Source organism: Mya arenaria, chromosome 17 (assembly GCF_026914265.1).
Source record: "Mya arenaria isolate MELC-2E11 chromosome 17, ASM2691426v1".
NCBI lineage: Eukaryota > Metazoa > Mollusca > Bivalvia > Myida > Myidae > Mya > Mya arenaria.
This window is the reverse complement of record NC_069138.1, coordinates 40718155-40737511: the sequence shown is the minus strand read 5'-3', so window position 1 is coordinate 40737511 and position 19357 is coordinate 40718155. Positions and strand designations below refer to the sequence as shown.

The following is a 19357-nucleotide window of genomic DNA, read 5'->3' as shown; positions in this document are numbered from 1 at the left end:
AATGGATGTCCTGCCTTTGGACTTGATGCGGTTTTGTGTACTAAATCCACGTTCACATTGGACACTTGTCATGGGAATCACAGTACAACACTTCAATAGCATGACCATGTTTGGTAATCTTTAGACTTCATCAGAGCATTTAACACATTTAATATACTTTGCTGTAGCTGCCCTTCACTAAACGCTTGTACATACGGTACTCTGTTGCTATCTCCGTTTTGTTGGGTAGGTGGGTTTCGAAGTATGTTGAAAGTCGTTAAAGTTCCTCAACACCTTATTTTGCCACTGAATCAGTGGCACAGATGTTTTCTGGGATGAGGAATTTCATGCTCTCTAGTATTTCAGTTTCACTAAATCTGTTCTCAAGGTTTTTCGTCAATTTATTAATGTAGTCAGGTGTTAATTGCTCAGGATCTTCTGTTGCTGTGTGCAATACCTCAGTTCAGGGGAAAAGTCAACAGGTTCATCTTAACTCTCACTCTCACTGAACCCTTCAAATGTAACGTTATTCCTGATGGCATCATTCACTGACTTACAGTCTGACTCACTCAATGGTCTGGTGTAGGTCACTTATTTCCCTCCACTTTCACAAACTTGGATAATTTGTCAACAAACACACCATCAACCTCTATCAAATCCTTCAGACACTCGCATGTGCTCATGACAACTGATTTCACTAAACTAAAGTCCAAAGTTTCTTTCTGGAATGTCTTAGACAAACGACTAATGAAGGGAAGTGTGTCCATCATCAGGTGTGTTATGGCAATAAACTTGAACTGGTTCACCTCATGAAGAAGACCTTTAGCAGCAGCTTCAACTGTGGCCTCTCGCTCTAGCACCATACACAAGGCTGGATATGTCCGGTAAACCACTTGAACTGCATGTTCAAGGCTTAACCATCTTACGGAATGAACCTCGGCAAATTTAAGTTCTGGCATATCTAGTAGGCTTTGGATGGCACAAAGTCTGTTTGACCCTAGAGCTGAGTTGTTGAAGTATCTGAAGGTGCTGGCAATGGTCCTAGCAAACTCCTCCATGTGTTGAACAAGCTTTGCTGCCTGTGAAGTTGCCAGCGTGGTTCTGTGAGCTGCACAGTGTACCCCAATGAGAGATGGGGAGTGTCCTTGGAGTAGTTTGACAACACCACCCATCTTCCCTGCCATTACACTGGCACCATCAGTTCCAATCCCCACCATTTTAGTAATGTCAAGTCCTTTGGCTTTGAGTTCTGACACCACTAATGACACAATGTTTTTAGCATTTGCTGAGCCTTCGCTGATCAGTTTATTTGACAATTTAAGGAAGTTGTTAAGTCCAGATTCACAGACACACTGGGAATAAATGAGTAGTCGTTTCTTGTTGCCCCTGTCGGTGCTTTCATCAATTGTTTTGAAAAAACATCCAAATTCTTAATTGTCTGTACATTGTATTCAAAGATGATTTGGGAAATAGCACTTTGAAGTTCAGAAACACTGGCTGGAAGTGTATGACAGGCAGTCAGATATACCAAAACTAACCCCTATGAATTTAGCATAATCCACAACATGTTTCATCTCAACCTTTGGGAGCTCGTGTTTGGCAATATAGTAGGCTGTTTTCAGGAGGTTTAAGGCCATGTCATCATCTTTGGAAATTTTGGTGGCCAGTAGTTTCTGCATGGGCTTCTGTGAACTGAGTGATGATCGCTGGACTGTATTCAGCTGTTGTTTTGCTGAAACAAAAAAACAACAACTTCAATGTCAATTTAACAATAACTGTTTTAAAAATTGTTCACTAACTAATCCTTTTTAATGAATTTGTTTACATTTCTATTAAACTTGTGCTTATTCATTTTTTGTTCATTATTTATTCTCTTTCCTACCAATGTTTAATAGTTATACAAACATGTTGCATGCCTAGAGTGGTTTGTAGTTTTTTCAAGTTTTTCATGCCCAGTAGCATAGGCATTGTCAATTTTACATTCTCTACATAATTTACAATGCCAAAGTTTATTCTCATCTTGGGTGTACCAGTCGAGAGATGCCTGATTCAAAGCTTTTGAGAATTGATGTTTTGACGGTGAATCAATTTTGCTTTGTCTCTATTTCTGTTAATTTACGTTTTGAGCCAGGTTTGGGCGTTTGGCCCTTTAACCAAGATACTACGAACATTGCTTAACCAATTTTCTACATAATAATGATCGTAACGAATGTCACAAATTAAAAATTTAGTTATTATTTCTCTTACCTTTAATTATTTTCACTCGCGAAATGGCAACATTTTACAGTTTGAGATTGGAACAATAAGTTCAGAAGTCGCCGAAATATAATTAAATGTACCTACCCTCTACTCAACAACTTTTAGGGGACCACTTTTACAGCTATGGCCCACTTTTCGGGCCTATCGAGGTGTTAATTTATGCAATTATCGCCATAACACAAACACGTTTTCATTGTAACGCACTATGACCATGATTTTACTACACAATATAAAATCGCTCTGATTGGTCGGCACTTCCCGTCTTTTGTATTGGCCTATCTGAATGGCTGGTCGCGATATTTTGACAGAACACTTTCTGATTGACTGCGTATGTACATGCTGCCATATTGTCGGCATTGTCAATATCGCTTTTATCTATCTGATGGCTAATTGCTTTGTTTTGACTGCAGAATAATCGGCGAAATATTGGGCAAAGTCAGTATTAATGCTTTGATGTTACAAAAAGGCGAAGTCTAGGAATTTTAGGCGACCACTTCGCCCAAGTCGCCCCCTGGCGAGAGCCTTGATACTATAGATGCAGGCATTTTTTTAAAATTGAATTTGGGGGCAAAAAGGTGCGTCTTGTACAATTATGCGATAATTTTCCGGACAGACATTTAGAGATGCACCCTGAATCCCAAATAAGATTTACCACAATTTTTACAATCGTTTTAAATTACCAAAAAGGAAAGAAAGGTGCAGAAAACATGGTATTCCTACCTTATGAGAATTTAGTAGGTCACAGTAAATCATTTATCATTCACCAGTAATAAATATTTTCAATAAATGCATTATTTAGTAAGAAGTTAAAGGTCTGTATCACTCGAAATAATGTTTTTTATACATGTGTATGTATTGAATTGAATAAGAGTCACTAAATGCAAAATGCCTAATAGGCGAACATTAGGGGGCTTTTGTCTGGTGATTGTGACCGCTCTTGTTTGAATGTTATTTGGAACAGTCCTTTTTCAGGTATGGTATATGTTAAATTCATAAAATACACTTGACATACTTATTTGCAGCATTTCTATGAACAGTGGTCTCAACTCACCCCAGGGGTTCATTCTTCACCCTGGCCATCTGAACCAGGAACCAGTGACCATCGGGCAACTTACTGCCCTGCACCGCAGCACTGGCATGTATATGGACAAGAATGTAATCATTAGTCTTCCAAAGGCCCAGAAGACCAAAAAGAGCTCTGAGCATATTAACAAGGAGAAATGCAGGAGGTAAAATTTGGATATTTAAAGTGACACTCTTATTCAAAATCAATACATACACATGCATAACAAACATAAATTTTGACTGATAAACCTTGACTTGCTAAATGATGCATTTATTGAAAATATTAATTACTGATAGCAAGATTGTCACCGTAAATATTAATAGCAGAAAGTGCAAAAATATATAATGAATGGTGCCTGCTGAAAGAATTACTGTGGTCTATTATAGTCTCATAAGGTAGAAATGCTGTGTTTTATGCTCATTTCTTTCAAATTAAACTTGGTATCCTTTATAAGAACCATTGTTTTCAGCATTTATTCATCCTTTTTGGAATATTAAAATATTATTTATTGTGGTAAATCTTATCTGGGAGTAAGAGTGCATCTTTAAGGAATTAATTGCAAGATTGATGTCATTATCAGGGTATGAACGCAATTGGGCTGGTCAAAGTGTGTGGAGTCTAATGGACTCCCTGTGTGCTTTGACCAGCCCAGTTGCATTCACATCACCGATAATGACATCAATCCTGCAATTCATTCCTTATATTTTCACCAATAGTTCATTATTTCAATCAAGATTTGTTAAAAAAATAAATACTTCGTTTCATTTAAGAAACCTTTTAAGTAATCCTTTCTTACCTTTACTGTAAATAGAAAGACCCGAGTGTAATCGGGAACATTTTATCAAATGACATCGCAATAACATCACTATTAATGTATAAATGTATAATTGAAACACTTATTGCAACAATACATTAAACATATCATAAATTAACACTTTCTAAAATGTTGTTTTATATGACGCTGACCCAATACAAACAATAACAAGATCAACTATTTTCATGCATATTGTATTGCAATGAATTGCATTCCAAACATATCCGAAGATGTTGCATTCATCGGATGATAACCGCAATTGTCAAAAGGCAGTTCATTTAAGGAATGGAAGTTGAGGTGTAAATATTGTATAATCTTCCTTCTGTTGACCCTTTACAAAGTGATACCTGTATTTCAAATTAATACATACATATGTATAACAAACTTATATATTTAAATAACAAACCTTTAATAACATAATAAATAGTGCATTTATAGAAAAAATTAATAACTTACAGTACACTCGACGAGTTAGACCCACTTTCCTCGCCCATTCCAAGGGATAAAGTTGATGATCGCGGACTTCCTCCGAGGGTAAAACTGTTGCCCTTGTTAAAATCCCACCGAGTTCCTCTGAGTGGCTGGTTTACCGCCGAGTTAATATGAACGATAGTGTTGAAAATCGTCCGATTTTATGACCCCGCGGCGGATCTCTGTCTAATCAGATAAGCAAGAAATCATTCTTCTTCAGAAGTTATTTGTTTTTGATGCTTATGAACATTGTAAATCGTTCAAGATTCTTACCAGTGTTTAATTTGTATTTGTTCCGTAAACGCCAATTAAATGTTGTCTTGACTTGTTAATAGTAAACATTGAATTATTGATGTATTGTCACTAATTGTATTGCATCATAAAACAGCCATTTTTTTTATACGATTCTGAACCATGACCTCTGAGGTCACGCGCGTGATCAATACAATATAAGGAATATACTATTTATTATTGGTGGTTAAAAATAGCTATGACGTTTAAGGGAATTTTCCACAGAAAACGAGGTAAGAAGGCCTTCAACCATGCGCTCTGAACTTTGAACGTGTGTTTGACCTCCTGATTTTCAGAAAATGTGTAATAAGTAACCTATCCTTTTTCGGAAATGTGTTTATCAATGAATTCAGTCATTAGTATAAAAAAACAAGTTTATAAGATGCATGTGCAAATACGCCTGCATTCTTGTGGTAAGCTAACTTCATGTAAAATGAAGAGGAAAAAGAATAATAGCAATTTACTTTGTTTTTAATTAAAAAAATAACTTTAGTGTAGATTCTTATCAGGTGTCCGCAGAGTTTTGCGGAGTTTACCCCTCCGAGGAACGCCACGTTCGTAATTCTTTGGTCGACTGATCACCCTCCGAGGGCCTTAAATTCAAACTCTGAGGAATGCGGACAGTCGATAAATTCATTGTGTTGGCCACGATAGTGAAAATCCGCGGAGGGAAACAGAAAGTAGGTCACATGTTGAGTGTACTGTATAACAAGATTGTAACGGTGTATTTAATAGTGAAACGCACATATATTAAACGACTGGTGGGTCCTAAAAGATTTTCAGTGATCAAGTATAATCTTGTAATTAATATTTATTCATCCTTTTCGGTAAATGAAAACAAATGTATTACATTTGGAACATCTTATAAGGGAATAAATGTGCATCTTTAACGCCAAATTGAATTATCTGTAAAAGATATATACACATTTTTGTAAATAATGAAAAAAAAAAAAGTTAATTTAAATATGATTAAGACCAATGCTTAACAATAATAGAAAGCTCACTTATTTGAGACTTAACTTATAATAATAGCAAGATGGTGTTTTCCTCTACATAAACTATATGGGTCCTAAGAAATGAGAACGCATAACTATTAAAAATAAAGGTTATTTCTGAAGTATTTGTTTTTCAGTTGCAAGTCATCACAGCAAAATCAATACATCATTGTTTTTATGTGTATGCCCTTAAAACTTGATACATGTGTTCCCAACTATCCAGCTTACTTAATAAATGAAGTTACACTATATTGATTTTTTTTTTTTCTCAAATTATTGGTCTTCATTATTTGTCTCAGAAATACTGGTTAAGGTTTTGCATGTAAGCACACATATGTATATTGCATTAATGAGACTTACCACATTGGTACTCGACCATCCATTCTATCAAAATGACCAAGTTTGTAACTCTGTTTTGCTTAACATGGAAATGATAGCCCTTTTATTTTTCTACGTAGAAATTCTGGTTAAGATTTTGTATGTATTCACATTTAAGTCAATATCTCAGAAAATACATCATGTATTGCATTGAAACTGAAGACATGTGCTCCCAACCATCCCACCTATAGAGGCTCATTGTTAGTTTCAGTGCCATCATTGTTTGTTTCACTGCAATATCATAATTTATTTCACCTCCCACTAGTTTCTGACCTCTTCATTGGATAAGAGAAGTCACATGAAGACACACTATTTTTCTATAGTGTGTCAGTAAAGTCAATAGTCGACAAAAATGGCCGCCATTCATCGATTCTTCCTTCAAACCATTTTTTGTATCTCAAAATTACTTCAAATATAATAACTAAGTTTTGTTAGTTGGCCTGTCTACATTAACACGTCCGGTTTTGAAAAGACGAAATAGTCTGTTACAACACGAGACGAGTGCATTCCCCTGCCGACCTTGACCTGTCAAATACTGTTGTCAGATAAAAACTGATGAAATGGAAATTGTTTAAAATTGTGTTATACTTTTGATGAAATGAGACAATATATATAATTATCAGTTGAAAAAATATTATATTTTTAACATTCTTTCTCATGAGAGGTGGCCTAACGCCTCCCCCCCCCCCCCCCTTTAAATTTTAAAGACCGCCATTTGTCCATAGTGGGTCAGTAACAGACCAAATAACTAATTATATTTCACTGAGTGAGCACCAAAAAATATATTTTTACCACGCCACGAGTGAAATATTTGCTTTTGGTGTTCACATGGTGAAATATATTATAATATTGCGCTGAAACAAACAATTTTTTTTTTTTATAATGTGCCTAAAATTGGAATTAGTCATTTAGTAACATTTTTAAAAAATATGTGCCAATTTGTATGTGCATGTAAGGTAATTTCTAGGTCATTTCAAAAATATTGTCTTTGAAAGCGTGTCCCAGCCCTCACATGTGCGTGCTGATATTTGATTTGCAAGTGAGAACGGGCTGAAATTTCAGTGAAACAGTGAAAAATATCAATATAATTTTCAAGGTCACATTATGATTTATCTACTTTTATCTTTTTGCTCAGTGCCTGCACCACTTCAAAGTTAACAGTTACAAATTACATTGAGCTGTATTTTGGTATGTGTAATAACACTTGATGTGTTTGAAATTGTGTAGGGACCGCATCAAGGCAAGTTGTGATCAGCTGCGTATACTGCTGCCTTACATAAAGGGGAGGAAGCTTGATATGGCTTCCATACTAGAGATGAGTGTGGAATATCTCAGCATGGTCAACATGTTCATGCCCAAGGCACTGCAAGATGAGGTGGGTCATTTATGTTGGTAGGATTGTTATCTCTTCAAATTAAATCTGAGAGAACAATGTAGGCGTTAATACTTAAGTTCTTATTTGGATAATGAGGTAAAACAACTTTTTAAATTTCCATTGGCTTTTAATTTGGAAAAGATGTAGTTTTCTAGAATGTTAAATGTATAGAGCAAACGTGTTCATACTAGAGATGTGTGTTGGATACCTGCACATAGTTAACCTGTTAATTCCCCAAGCACTCCAGATTGATATAATTATGTCTCTCCCCACGCTAAGCAGATGGAGACATTATGGTTTTTAGTGCGGATGTCTGTTTGTCCATCAAGATGACATGCAGAACCCATGTTCCATTACTGAACCTTTCAGGATGCCGTTTTGGTAAGAAATAAAGATTAGTGGCCTTAAATAAAAAATATGGTGTCACTGCTTGACCAGTCCTGGACCAATGGCATTACGTCATTCATGCTGGAGGCGTGATATAATGTTTTATTAACATTTCATGTCATTGTGTTAAGTCTATTCTGCAGATTATTGACTGTCTGAGCAAGCAGCCTGGTTTGGAGCCCAACAGATTTACACAGAAACCCATCAAATTGGATCAACAGAGGTTTGGTTATAACTCATTTCTATTCATTCATCTTGATCATGTCAGTGTTTTACCTGTCTTTCTAGTAATTTACAATTTAAAAACCTTTCTTGGTGTATCTCCTAAATTAAAGCTCCACTCACAGATAGACAGTTTTGACTTTTATTTTATATCTCATCAATGCCTTCAATTCAGTCATATCAGATAACTCGCTAAGAACATATCTCACTGATATGGAAAACTGCTGAAATGCTATTTTTTTCATAGTGTTAGTAAGGCTTTTAACCATAAAACATCAATATTCAAACTGAAATTTGAAAAACTGCATTCTGATCTTTCGTCAGCAGACTAAGATCATTGGTTTCCAGACATTTACACAAACATTGGCTCATTAGCAAACAAAAAAAGTCAATCTGTAACAGTGCAGCTTTAAGTTACTGCTTACCACAAGGGCATGCTGCCATATGGTAGCTTTCCTTAATAATCATTGATGGCAATTGTCCTGTGGTAAGGGTATCCGACTCTGAATCATAGGGTCCTGTGTTCGATCCTCACTTGGAACTTTGCCGAGTATAAAACTGGTATAATAACCCAGGAATGGTAAATTGTTCTTAATCACATGTACATAGCAGATTTAGACAAACAAATGTACATAATATGTTTGTGACTTAAAAGCTTTAATGAGCTTATGATACATGTTCTTGATCATCAAAAGATCATTGTGATGTAAAATAAATCTGACCTTTAATAGATTTGTAAATCTTAATGGGCAGAGATTAACTGCAGATACTTTGTCAAATTGCATTATTTTGAAAGGTGCTCAGTTTTTCCATGTTCGCTTTCAGACTGGCTGCTTCCACTTCCTTGGCCATTAACCCTGACATGGACAGAGGTATTGATCATTATGGTAAAACTGGATAGGTTTTATTTTTGTCATTAAAGTGTTTCATACCACATGCTGATAGTACTGCTTGTTTATTGTACTAAAGCTTGCCTGTTTGATTTTTTTGGAGTCAAGTATGTTGTCCGATCAATAACTTGAGAAGCCTTTGTCCAATCATCACCAAATGGTCAGAATGTGTATGGGTATAATATCTTTAACAAATTCGATAACCAGCTACATTGCTCGAGTCCATGATTTATCGCCCTTATATTATACAAGTTACCTGTCAGGTCTGATAAAACACTATAGAAGTTGCTGTCCAACCATCACCAAATTTGGTCAGAATGTGTATGGGAATGATATCTTGAACAAGTTTGATAACCAGCAATATTGCTCCAGTTACTTGAGAGTTAACACCCATTAAATATAAAAAACTACATGAAATTGTTTTTGTCAGATTAGGACAGGCATACTAGGACAGTTTTTGCTAGTATTTGTGTATGTACTTAACTATGAAAACGTTTGAGTAAGAATCATGAATTTTTACAAATATAGTTATGTCTGCATGGGTAGTCGAGCACCTAGGGTAAAAAAAAACACCTTTGAACTTTTTTTATAGGATTTTGATCAAGAAAACACTAGAATTATTTGTATTCAACTATTTTCACAGACCCACGTTTGTACCGTGTCAAGTGTGTGAAGCTAGCCAGTGAGGTAATTGGTGATGCCCAGGTCCTAGACGATTCCCACCTGGTGGCCAGTAGGTTTGAACCGACATGTAAGACATGCTAACGTTCACTTGTCCATCAGTAGCTTTCAGACAAACGTTGGAGGTTCGATTTATTAAGATAATAAATTATGACAAGTGATTATTATCAACTGAGCATGCCTTTCAGTAACTTTTACTACATTTTAGGGTAAACACATATTTGAAATGGAAAGAAAGGAGAGCATATTAATAAGTTATATTGCCTTCATTAATCTATGTCTTTGTCTGACATTTTTCTTGCATTACTTTAATTATGGAATTGTGCAAAAAATTGTATTGAACACATACGTGTACATGTACATTATACCAAAAAGCATGTGCGACGTTGTTTACTGATGTCCTCACATGATGCTAGTAATATAAGAATAAGGTTGACATCAAATGATTCCTTTAAAAGTCCTGGTTTGACAAGTACTTCTCTTATTTTAATTTTAATTAATACACAAGTATGTATTTAATTGAGCTATATTCAAATGTTATTTGTAGTTTTTATAAATCCTGAAGTCAATGATATCAATTGTGGCATAGGTTGTACCTGACGGAAATTTCCAACACGGTTTTATAGAACGCAATATATTGACCTGAAAAGTATTTTCATAAACATGAACTGGAAAAATGAATATATAATTTGTTAGTGTACATGTAAGCTAAGTCGTTGGGATAATTTTGCACAATTGTGTGGTCGTATGTTGTGGGGGAGACCAGAATTCTTACAGAAAACCCACTTGTCCTGCTTGGTGATCGCAGTCGGGCCGGATTCGAACCCAAGACACCATGGAAAGAAGTGAGTGCGCAAACAGACAACGATGATGCATTGTAAGGTGGCCACTAAATGAAGCTTGAGTGTCAGTTTACAAAATATTAAATTATATGTAAACACTTAATCTAAAGGAAAATACATCCTAGACTTCCATTATATTTCAGTGGCTGGTCATGCAGAGGATGGGTTCTCCAGTCTGGCAGAGTATGGCACACAGGTGGGAAATTTGATTGTTTTCCTTATGATTATATAACAGTCAATGCAAATGTCCATTGGACAATCAGACTTGTCTGGTATATTTCCATATTGACTGACGAATCTTCAGTTTTGGTCAGACGCAATTTCTCAGTGAAAAATTACAGGCATCATTTAATTTTCGGAAAATTTATTTTCAGTTTCTTATTTGATAGTTTTCAATAAATGTTCAGTGTTATTTTCAACTAGAATATTTTTATTCAGCGTGTTAGTCCAAAATTTAATGTTATCATAAAACGAAAATACACTTAAGGTTACAATATCATTTCGTACCTTTATACTCATTGATAGAACTTTACGGAAATGTTCGGAAATTACAAATTGGGACACATCCAACCAAGAAAATCGACATATGGCTTCGTGCCAAACTTATTTAAATAAGAGGCTTAAAATCAAGAATTAGTTTGATGTTACTAAATATTTTTTGAAACATTGCAACAGGTAAATATTTGTTGCAGCTGGTAAAACTTTAGTGCTTACCTGTCACAATGTCCTGTGAAGAATAAAGTTTTCGCGGTGTCTGATATACCAAACAACTTAGAATAGTTATTTGAGATTTATGACAGTTAAGTCTATCAGCACCATCCAACAATAATAGCTGGCGTCATTTTTGGTGTACATGAGAAGCCTACAAGGTCAATATCTTCTGGTGTCATACTTGAACTTGTGTTGCTCAAATGATTACTATATGGCCACCGGTGTCATACTGGTTGTGGTCAATGACTTGGGGAAAAATACTACCATCAGTCTTTGAATATTTGCTAGGATATTGGTTATGGCTGGTTAATGACTCCTATTGAAATTGGGTTCAAAGGTCAAGGTCACATTGACCATTTATTAAAAAAACAAAAACATTTTGTAACACTGCCTTACTTTATAAACTTATTTTATGATTGTGAAACAAGTTATTACACCAGAGTATCAAGCACTCTCGTTGGCTCAGTGTTATGCAAGAATGGTCTTGTGTTGTTAGGGAACCTGGAGTACATGGACAAAAACCACTTGTCCTGCCTGGTGACCAGATACAAAACTCGCATGCCACCAGGCAATGAATCAAACCCTGGTGCCAAGGTTAGAAGGGAGTACTCGAACCACTGCGCAAACCAGACAATAAACAACACTGCCTTATGCATAACTGTTGAGTCACAGACTTACCCTACATTATTTTTATCTTTCCTAAGGGTTTGAATTTAACTTTTTTTGATACTTGCAAATTTTTGCGAGTGCTTCAATTTTCAACTCGCAAAACCAGACACTCGCTCGCATTTTTTAAAGCAAACCTTTGTGTTTGCTAGGAAAAAGTATATTATGTATGGAAAACAATGGTTTAAGGTATATTGTAATTGTTTTAATGAATGATCATGCAATTGTACATTAAACAATATCATCATATCTGTAACATTGACAGTATGTACTGAGGAAGTCTGATCAGGCCAGTATTGGTCTGTGCAAAATATTTCGAAAACCTTCCTTTCGTCATCTGTGTTGAGAGTCAATTTAATGTTTAACTCCCTATCCCACATAGATACACTTTTAACGGATGGATTATTTCATTTTGACTTCTTTTTTTGGAACTGATTGATCCTTGCCATCAGCTGTCGGCGATTTTAAAATCAACACGCATAAAAAAACTTATCTTTTTGCTTGTCATCATTATACAGGCTGTGTATCGATACGATTATCACTAAATACCGCAGTCAAAAATAGAAACGAAAGACCAGTCTACAAAATACATAGTAACAAGTACCTGCCACATAGTAACGAGTACCTGCCTGTGCGTATAACAATCTAAGCCATCAATTTATGTGTGATTATCGAAAAAACGAAAGTAGGCATTTCTAAAATTAGTTTTATATCTACTGTGCAGGAATTAATCACCGATTTTGTTGATATCTATTTTGAGGATTGCATATTTTCTGCAAATTTTTGTGAGTGTCTTTAAATTCAACTCGCATTTTTAGCTCGACTATTTGAAGAATAAGGAGAGCTATACTACTCCCCCAAGCATCGGCGTCGAGGTCACCCCTTGGTTAAGGTTTTGCGTGCAAGCACACATAGGTAAATATCTCGGCAACTACTTGAGGTTTTGCATTGAGACTTCAAACAATGGTACTCAACCATCAAACCTACTTAATTAACCAAGTTAGATAACTCTAGTTTGCATTTAATGCCAATAATAGGCCTTTATTATTAGACTTAGAAATTCTGGTTAAGGTTTTGCATGTAACCACTTTTAAGTCAATACCTCAGCGAATACACCATGTATTGCATTGAAACTTTACACACAGTCTCCCAACCATTTAACCTTCTTATTATACCCCCGACAAACGAAGTTTGAAGGGGGTATATTGGAGTCACCCTGTGGTCGGATAGTCGGTCGATTGGTCCGTTGCAATTTCCTTGTCCGGAGCAGAACTTAAAAACTACTGGATGGAATTGGATTAAACTTCATACAATGATAGAGCATAATGAGAGGAAGTGCAGTGTACAATAACCATAACTCTATTATTGCTTATTACTGAGTTATAGCTCTGTTACTTTTTTTTGTCCGGAGTATAACTTGAAAAGTACTGGATGGAATTCATTGAAACTTCATACAATAGTAAAGCACAATGAGAGGAAGTACAGTGTTCAAGAACCATAACTATACTTCAGCTTATTACTGAGTTATTGCCCTTGCAAACTACTAGATGGAATTTATTAAAACTTCATACAATGGTAAAGCACAATGAGAGGAAGTGCAGTGCACAAGAGCCATAACTCTATTTCAGCGAGTTACTGCCCTTTGTTACTTTTTTCTTGTCTGGAGCATAACTTGAAAACTATTGGATGGAATTTAATAAAATTTCATACAGTGATAGATCATAATAAGAGGGAGTGCAGTGTACAGGAACCACAATTCAATTTCAGCTGATTACAGAGTTAGTGCCCTTTGTTACTTTTTTCTTGTCCGGAGCATAACTTGAAAACTACCGGATGGAATGTAATAAAACTTTATACAATGGTACAGCACAATGAGAAGGAGTTCAGTGTTCATGAATCACTACACTTTTTTAGCAAATTACAGAGTTATTGCCTTTTTCTGTGTTGTTTTTTGTCAAACTTTTGTCCGGACAGTAACTTGAAAATACTAGATGGAATAGCATAAAACTTCATACAATGATAAATCATAATGAGAGGCGGCGTTCAGAGGTATTAATCACCTTCAGTGATAGCTCTAGTTTAATCAAGTAAGATAACCCTATCTTTCATATTATATAATTTTTGCCCCTTTATTATGCGACTTAGAAATTCTGGTTAAGGTCTTGCATGTTAGCACACATAGGATAATATCTCAGCAACTACTTGATGTATTGCATTGAGACTTTATACACTGGTATTCAACCACCCAACCTAATTGAATAACCAAGTTAGTTAACTGTATTTTGCAAATAATGACCCTTTATTATTACACTTAAAAAATCTGGTTAAAATTTTGCATGTAACGTAATTCACCTAAGAGTTCGGACACCTTAAATTAATTATTTTTTTTCGCTGTCCGAAAACATAGAAAATTACCATTTTTACATTTTATTTACATGTTTGTTTAACCTGCCTTTTTTCTTCATGTTTGCATTTTACCACTTATTAATTTATCCGTAGTAATCAATGGTCATAAACTTATTTATTACGCCTATAAGTGTAAATCCTTCATCAAGTTAATTAAAACACCATTTTATACATGCATTAAACTGAATAAACACATTCTATCGGCTTCAGATCAAAGAGTCACACTGTGTGACGTCACATAACTTACAGTTATACCCACGAGGATCTCGTGGAGAGCATGGACATTGCTATGCAGGATTAATGTATAACTGTACAATTATTGATTCTTACAGTCTATAAGTGTGGTACAAGTTTGAAAGTTTATTGGCAGATCGTTTTACAAACATGTCTGTCTATGTTTTCTTAATCCCTTGATTGCCCTTGTTGTTTCTTTAATCCTCTAATAAATATATCACACTTCCTTTTCAACAGGCAATAAATCGTTTAGGATGGGTAGTAACTAATTAACTTGTCACAGTGGTGTATACGGTTAGGTAATCTAGCCAGGTAAAGATAAAAATCAATAATCTTCGTCTGTGAAACTTGATAACTGTGAAAGTTATGATTGATGTCCTTTGGGTGTCCGAAAATTAGGTACGCAAAATAAATTATTTTGGAAAATAATTATGGGTGTCCGAATATTTAGAGTGTCCGAACTCTTAGGTGAATTACGGTAACCACATTAATGTTAATATTTCAGCACATCATGTATTGCATTGAAATCTAATCTAACAGTGATCCATTTAATTTTCGCCAAAACTTTTCAATCCTTACACTGAAAAGCGGCCGAATAGTCGAGCGCGCTGTCTCTGTGACAGCTCTTGTTCAATTTTGCTAGTGCTAAATTCGAACCCTGTGTCTGGAAATCTGTCTTCCTCACCCCTTAACAATGAAATCAGTCGAATTGCATGATCATTAGTCAGAAAATAAAAAAGGAAATACAACCAAAGCACCAACATGGATTAATGATGTTATTCATGATACTATACACATGTAAAATAATGTATGAAGTTCAATGAAAAATTGATTATGGATTATCATAATTGATTTATGCAACCGTTGTATTTGATTATATTCGATAATCAGGCCATCACATAATGTGTTCAAGCTAGGTCATGAAAATTTGTTCTGGGGTCACTAGCCATAAATCTACTCGCCCTGCACAAAGTTTACTCGCCTTTCATTTTTTACAGATGAAATCGGTGCATCAGTGCAGCCACTCAAATAGTTGATCCTCTTGATTATTGTAACAGTACTTTTTAACTGCTTGATTGAATTAAGCAGAAGACGGGGAACCATATACTGTCTATTTCTCTGCTTGCCTAACCTTAACCAGAAAAAGTGTACCAATGTTTCCGATTGGCTTACAATAATATAAAATTCAATAAATGATCATTATTTGATTTCTGTGATTCCCTGATGATTCATTTTCAACATATAATCGATTTAACTAATCCAGAGTTCATGTGCATTCGATAAAAATTTATACTTGCCCATCATGACATCATATTTCCGTTTTAGTTTGAATGTTTTTATATAAGTGTTTTTCACAATAATCTTGTTTTCAAAAAAAAAATGGGTTTAGGTTTAAATCTGGATAATCTTACTCGCCGGGCGGACGAGTTTGATTGAAATTTTACTGGTATGACCACGATAAAAAAAATTCACAAATGCGAGCGGTTTTATCGACACCTGCTAATCTGCCTTATTCTAGTGGCTTTTTTTAGAAACAATGATTACAAATGCCTTCCCTTGGAATATAAAGTGTGGAAATGATGAAGTAAACAGCTTGTTCATTTTCAGAGGTATCTTCGCTCATCAACCACAGGGTTTGGAGAATCGTTTACTGCTGATCAGAATCTGGACAGGTTCACGATGAACAAGCCAACGTACAACTCTGAGGAGACTGTCCACCCTGTCTACTCCAGCCACACTACAGTCAACCAATACTACCCAAAGTACATCTCGGCATCAGACTCTCCAAAGAACACAGAACCTGAGCTTGGCCAGAAACCTACACCGGACATCAACAATAACGTGCTCTAGTTTAAGGGCGCTTCTGAGAACATTTATAATGACTGGCTCTAGTTTAAGGGTGCCTTAGAGAACATTTATAATACCCTGCGCTAGTTTAAGGGAACCTTTGCCAACATTAATAACATGCTCTAGTTTAAGGGCACCTCTGAGAACATTTATAATACTCTGCTCTAGTTTAAGGGAACCTTTGCCAACATTAATAACATGCTCTAGTTTAAGGGAGCCTCTGACCTTCTCTAGTTTAAGGGAACCTTTGCCAACATTAATGACATGCTCTAGTTTAAGGGCGCCTTAACCAACATTTATAATGACCGGCTCTAGTTTAAGGGCACCTTTGACAACACTAATAACTTGCTCTAGTTTAAGGGCGCCTAAGAGAAAATTTATAATAACCTGCTCTAGTTCAAGGATGCCATAGAATTTTTTTTTGTAATACCTGCTATAGTTTGATGCCTTAGAAAAAACGTTTGTAATACCTGCTATAGTTTGATGCCTTAGAAAAAACATTTGTAATACCTGCTATAGTTTAAGGATGCCTTAGAAAAAAACATTTGTAATACCTGCTATAGTTTAAGGATGCCTTAGAAAAAAACATTTGTAATACCTGCTATAGTTTAAGGGCATCTCTGTAGACATTTTCCTGCTTAAGCAGAAGTTCAACTTTGTGAACCAGTTGGTAAATGTTCATTAATGGAACACCTCAATCATTGTGTTCACCTTTGTTATATTTTAATGACGGATCCACGTGTATGCAAATAAGTTGTTAATTGATACACCAAAGTAATCATTGTGTTCATGTGATTACCTATGCATTATTAGTTAGATGTTTATTGATGCCACCACCACCATTCTTGTGTTCACTTTTGTCATTGTCATAGATTTTTATGTTACTATAAAAGTTATGGCGTATGCAACGCCTCTTGGGTAATAAGCACTGTTTTTTAATTCTGCTCAATTTTTTTTTATTTTTTTTTGCTGGATTATAGTAAATCATTTTGACATGTGCACCTTTGATATAAATCTGACTGAATCCTCTATACACTGGATGGATGAATGATCACCTTGGCTTAATATGGTCCCTCCGATGAATGATTGTTTCCACTTGATATGATCTATCGGATGAATGATGGTTTCTGCTTGATATGATCTATCGGATGAATGATCGTTTCTGCTTGATATGATCTATCAGATGATCGTTTCTGCTTGATATGATCTATCAGATGATCGTTTCTGCTTGATATGATCTATCAGATGAATGATCGTCCCAGCCTAATATGATCTAGCAAATGAATGGTCTACTCTTCTTATTATGATCTATCGGAGGAATGATAATCTTGGGATGATGTGATAAATGATGAACTCAGCTTAATATGATCTTTGTGGTGAATGATCGCCTCGGCTTAATTTAATCTTTTGGATAAATGAACACCTAGTCTAAATATGATCTTTGAGGATGAATGATCATCGCAGCTTAATGTGAGCTTTCAGAAAAATGATCGTTTCGGCTTCATATGATCTTTTGGATTAATGAAAATCTCAGTTTAATGTGAGCTTTTGGATGAATGGACATCTTGGCATAATATGATCTTTTGGATGAATGAATCTTTTACATGAATAAGCATCTCAGATATGAGTATCTCAGCTTAATATCTTTTGGACTAAATAGTTTCTGGATGAATGAGCATCGCGGCTTAATATGATCTTTTGAATGAATGAAGGTCTCGGATTTATATGATCTTTTGGATGAATGAACATCTTGGCTCGGCTTAATATAACCTTGTGCATGAATGAATCTTTTGGATGAATGAACATCCCGGCTGGATATGATCTTATGGATGAATGAACGTCTCGGCTAAGTACGATCTTTTGGATGAATGAACATTTTGGCTTAAGACGATCTTTTGGTTGGATTGGCTTAATATGATCTTTTTGATGACAATTTTCTTGGCTTAATATGATCTATTGGATGAATGAACGTCTCGGCTAATAATGATCTTTTGGATGAATAAACGTCTTGACTAAGTATGATATTTTTGATGAATGATTCTTGCATACTGGATGTGTGTTTCCGGTCATGTGACTGGTGCTGGAAAAACTCGTCTTACAACCCCCATGTAAGATGTCAGGCGCAAAAACACGCCACTTCTTATTTCTTTTATTGCATGGTTTATGAAAAGTATATAAGGCAATTTCTATAAAGTGGAATCAAAACTATAAGTACACACTACTTAGAATTAAAATTGAAAATAGATAATTGTAAAAGTGCGATTTTTATTTGACGTCGATAGTGATTTAAAATTACTGCGCTTTTTGACATCGGTACACAAATGACGCACGCGCTTTTTGGTGAAATGTACAAAAGTGCGTTTTCTACGTCAATTTTTCCACAAATTCAAAATTTAAGGTATGCAAAAAAAATATAAATAATGTTTTTCCGGTCTGGATTGAAAAATCGACCTTCGGGCACGCTGCGTGACCGGTAATCGGCAAGCCTCGTTATCGGCTTGCGCGCGTGCCCTCTGGTCGGATTTTTCTATCCGTACCGGAAACACACGATAGATACTTAAAACGTCTCTGCTTAATATGATCTTTTGGATGAATGAACATTTTGGCTAAGTATGATCTTTTGGATGAATGAACGTCTTGACTAAGTATGATCTTTTGGATGAAGGAACGTCTCGGCTTAATATGATCTTTTGGATGAAGGAACGTCTCTGCTTAATATGATCTTTTGGATGAATGAACATTTTGGCTAAGTATGATCTTTTGGATGAAGGAACGTCTCGACTAAGTATGATATTTTGGATGAATGAGCGTCTCGGCTTAATATGATCTTTTGGATGAATGA

At 35.4% G+C, this 19357-nt stretch overlaps 1 protein-coding gene across 1 annotated transcript in view; it reads left to right on the top strand.

Annotated features, from left to right (window-relative positions):
• Window positions 1–16518, top strand: part of LOC128223485 (uncharacterized) — a 43335-nt gene extending 26817 nt beyond the window's left edge. The window contains exons 4-9 of the mRNA XM_052932764.1: window positions 7481–7628; window positions 8159–8238; window positions 9063–9109; window positions 9771–9878; window positions 10794–10846; window positions 16276–16518. Of these exons, the coding sequence (XP_052788724.1) occupies window positions 7481–7628; window positions 8159–8238; window positions 9063–9109; window positions 9771–9878; window positions 10794–10846; window positions 16276–16518 (679 nt within the window). The remainder of the gene's footprint in view (window positions 1–7480; window positions 7629–8158; window positions 8239–9062; window positions 9110–9770; window positions 9879–10793; window positions 10847–16275) is intronic.
• The last annotated feature ends 2839 nt before the right edge of the window (window positions 16519–19357 follow it).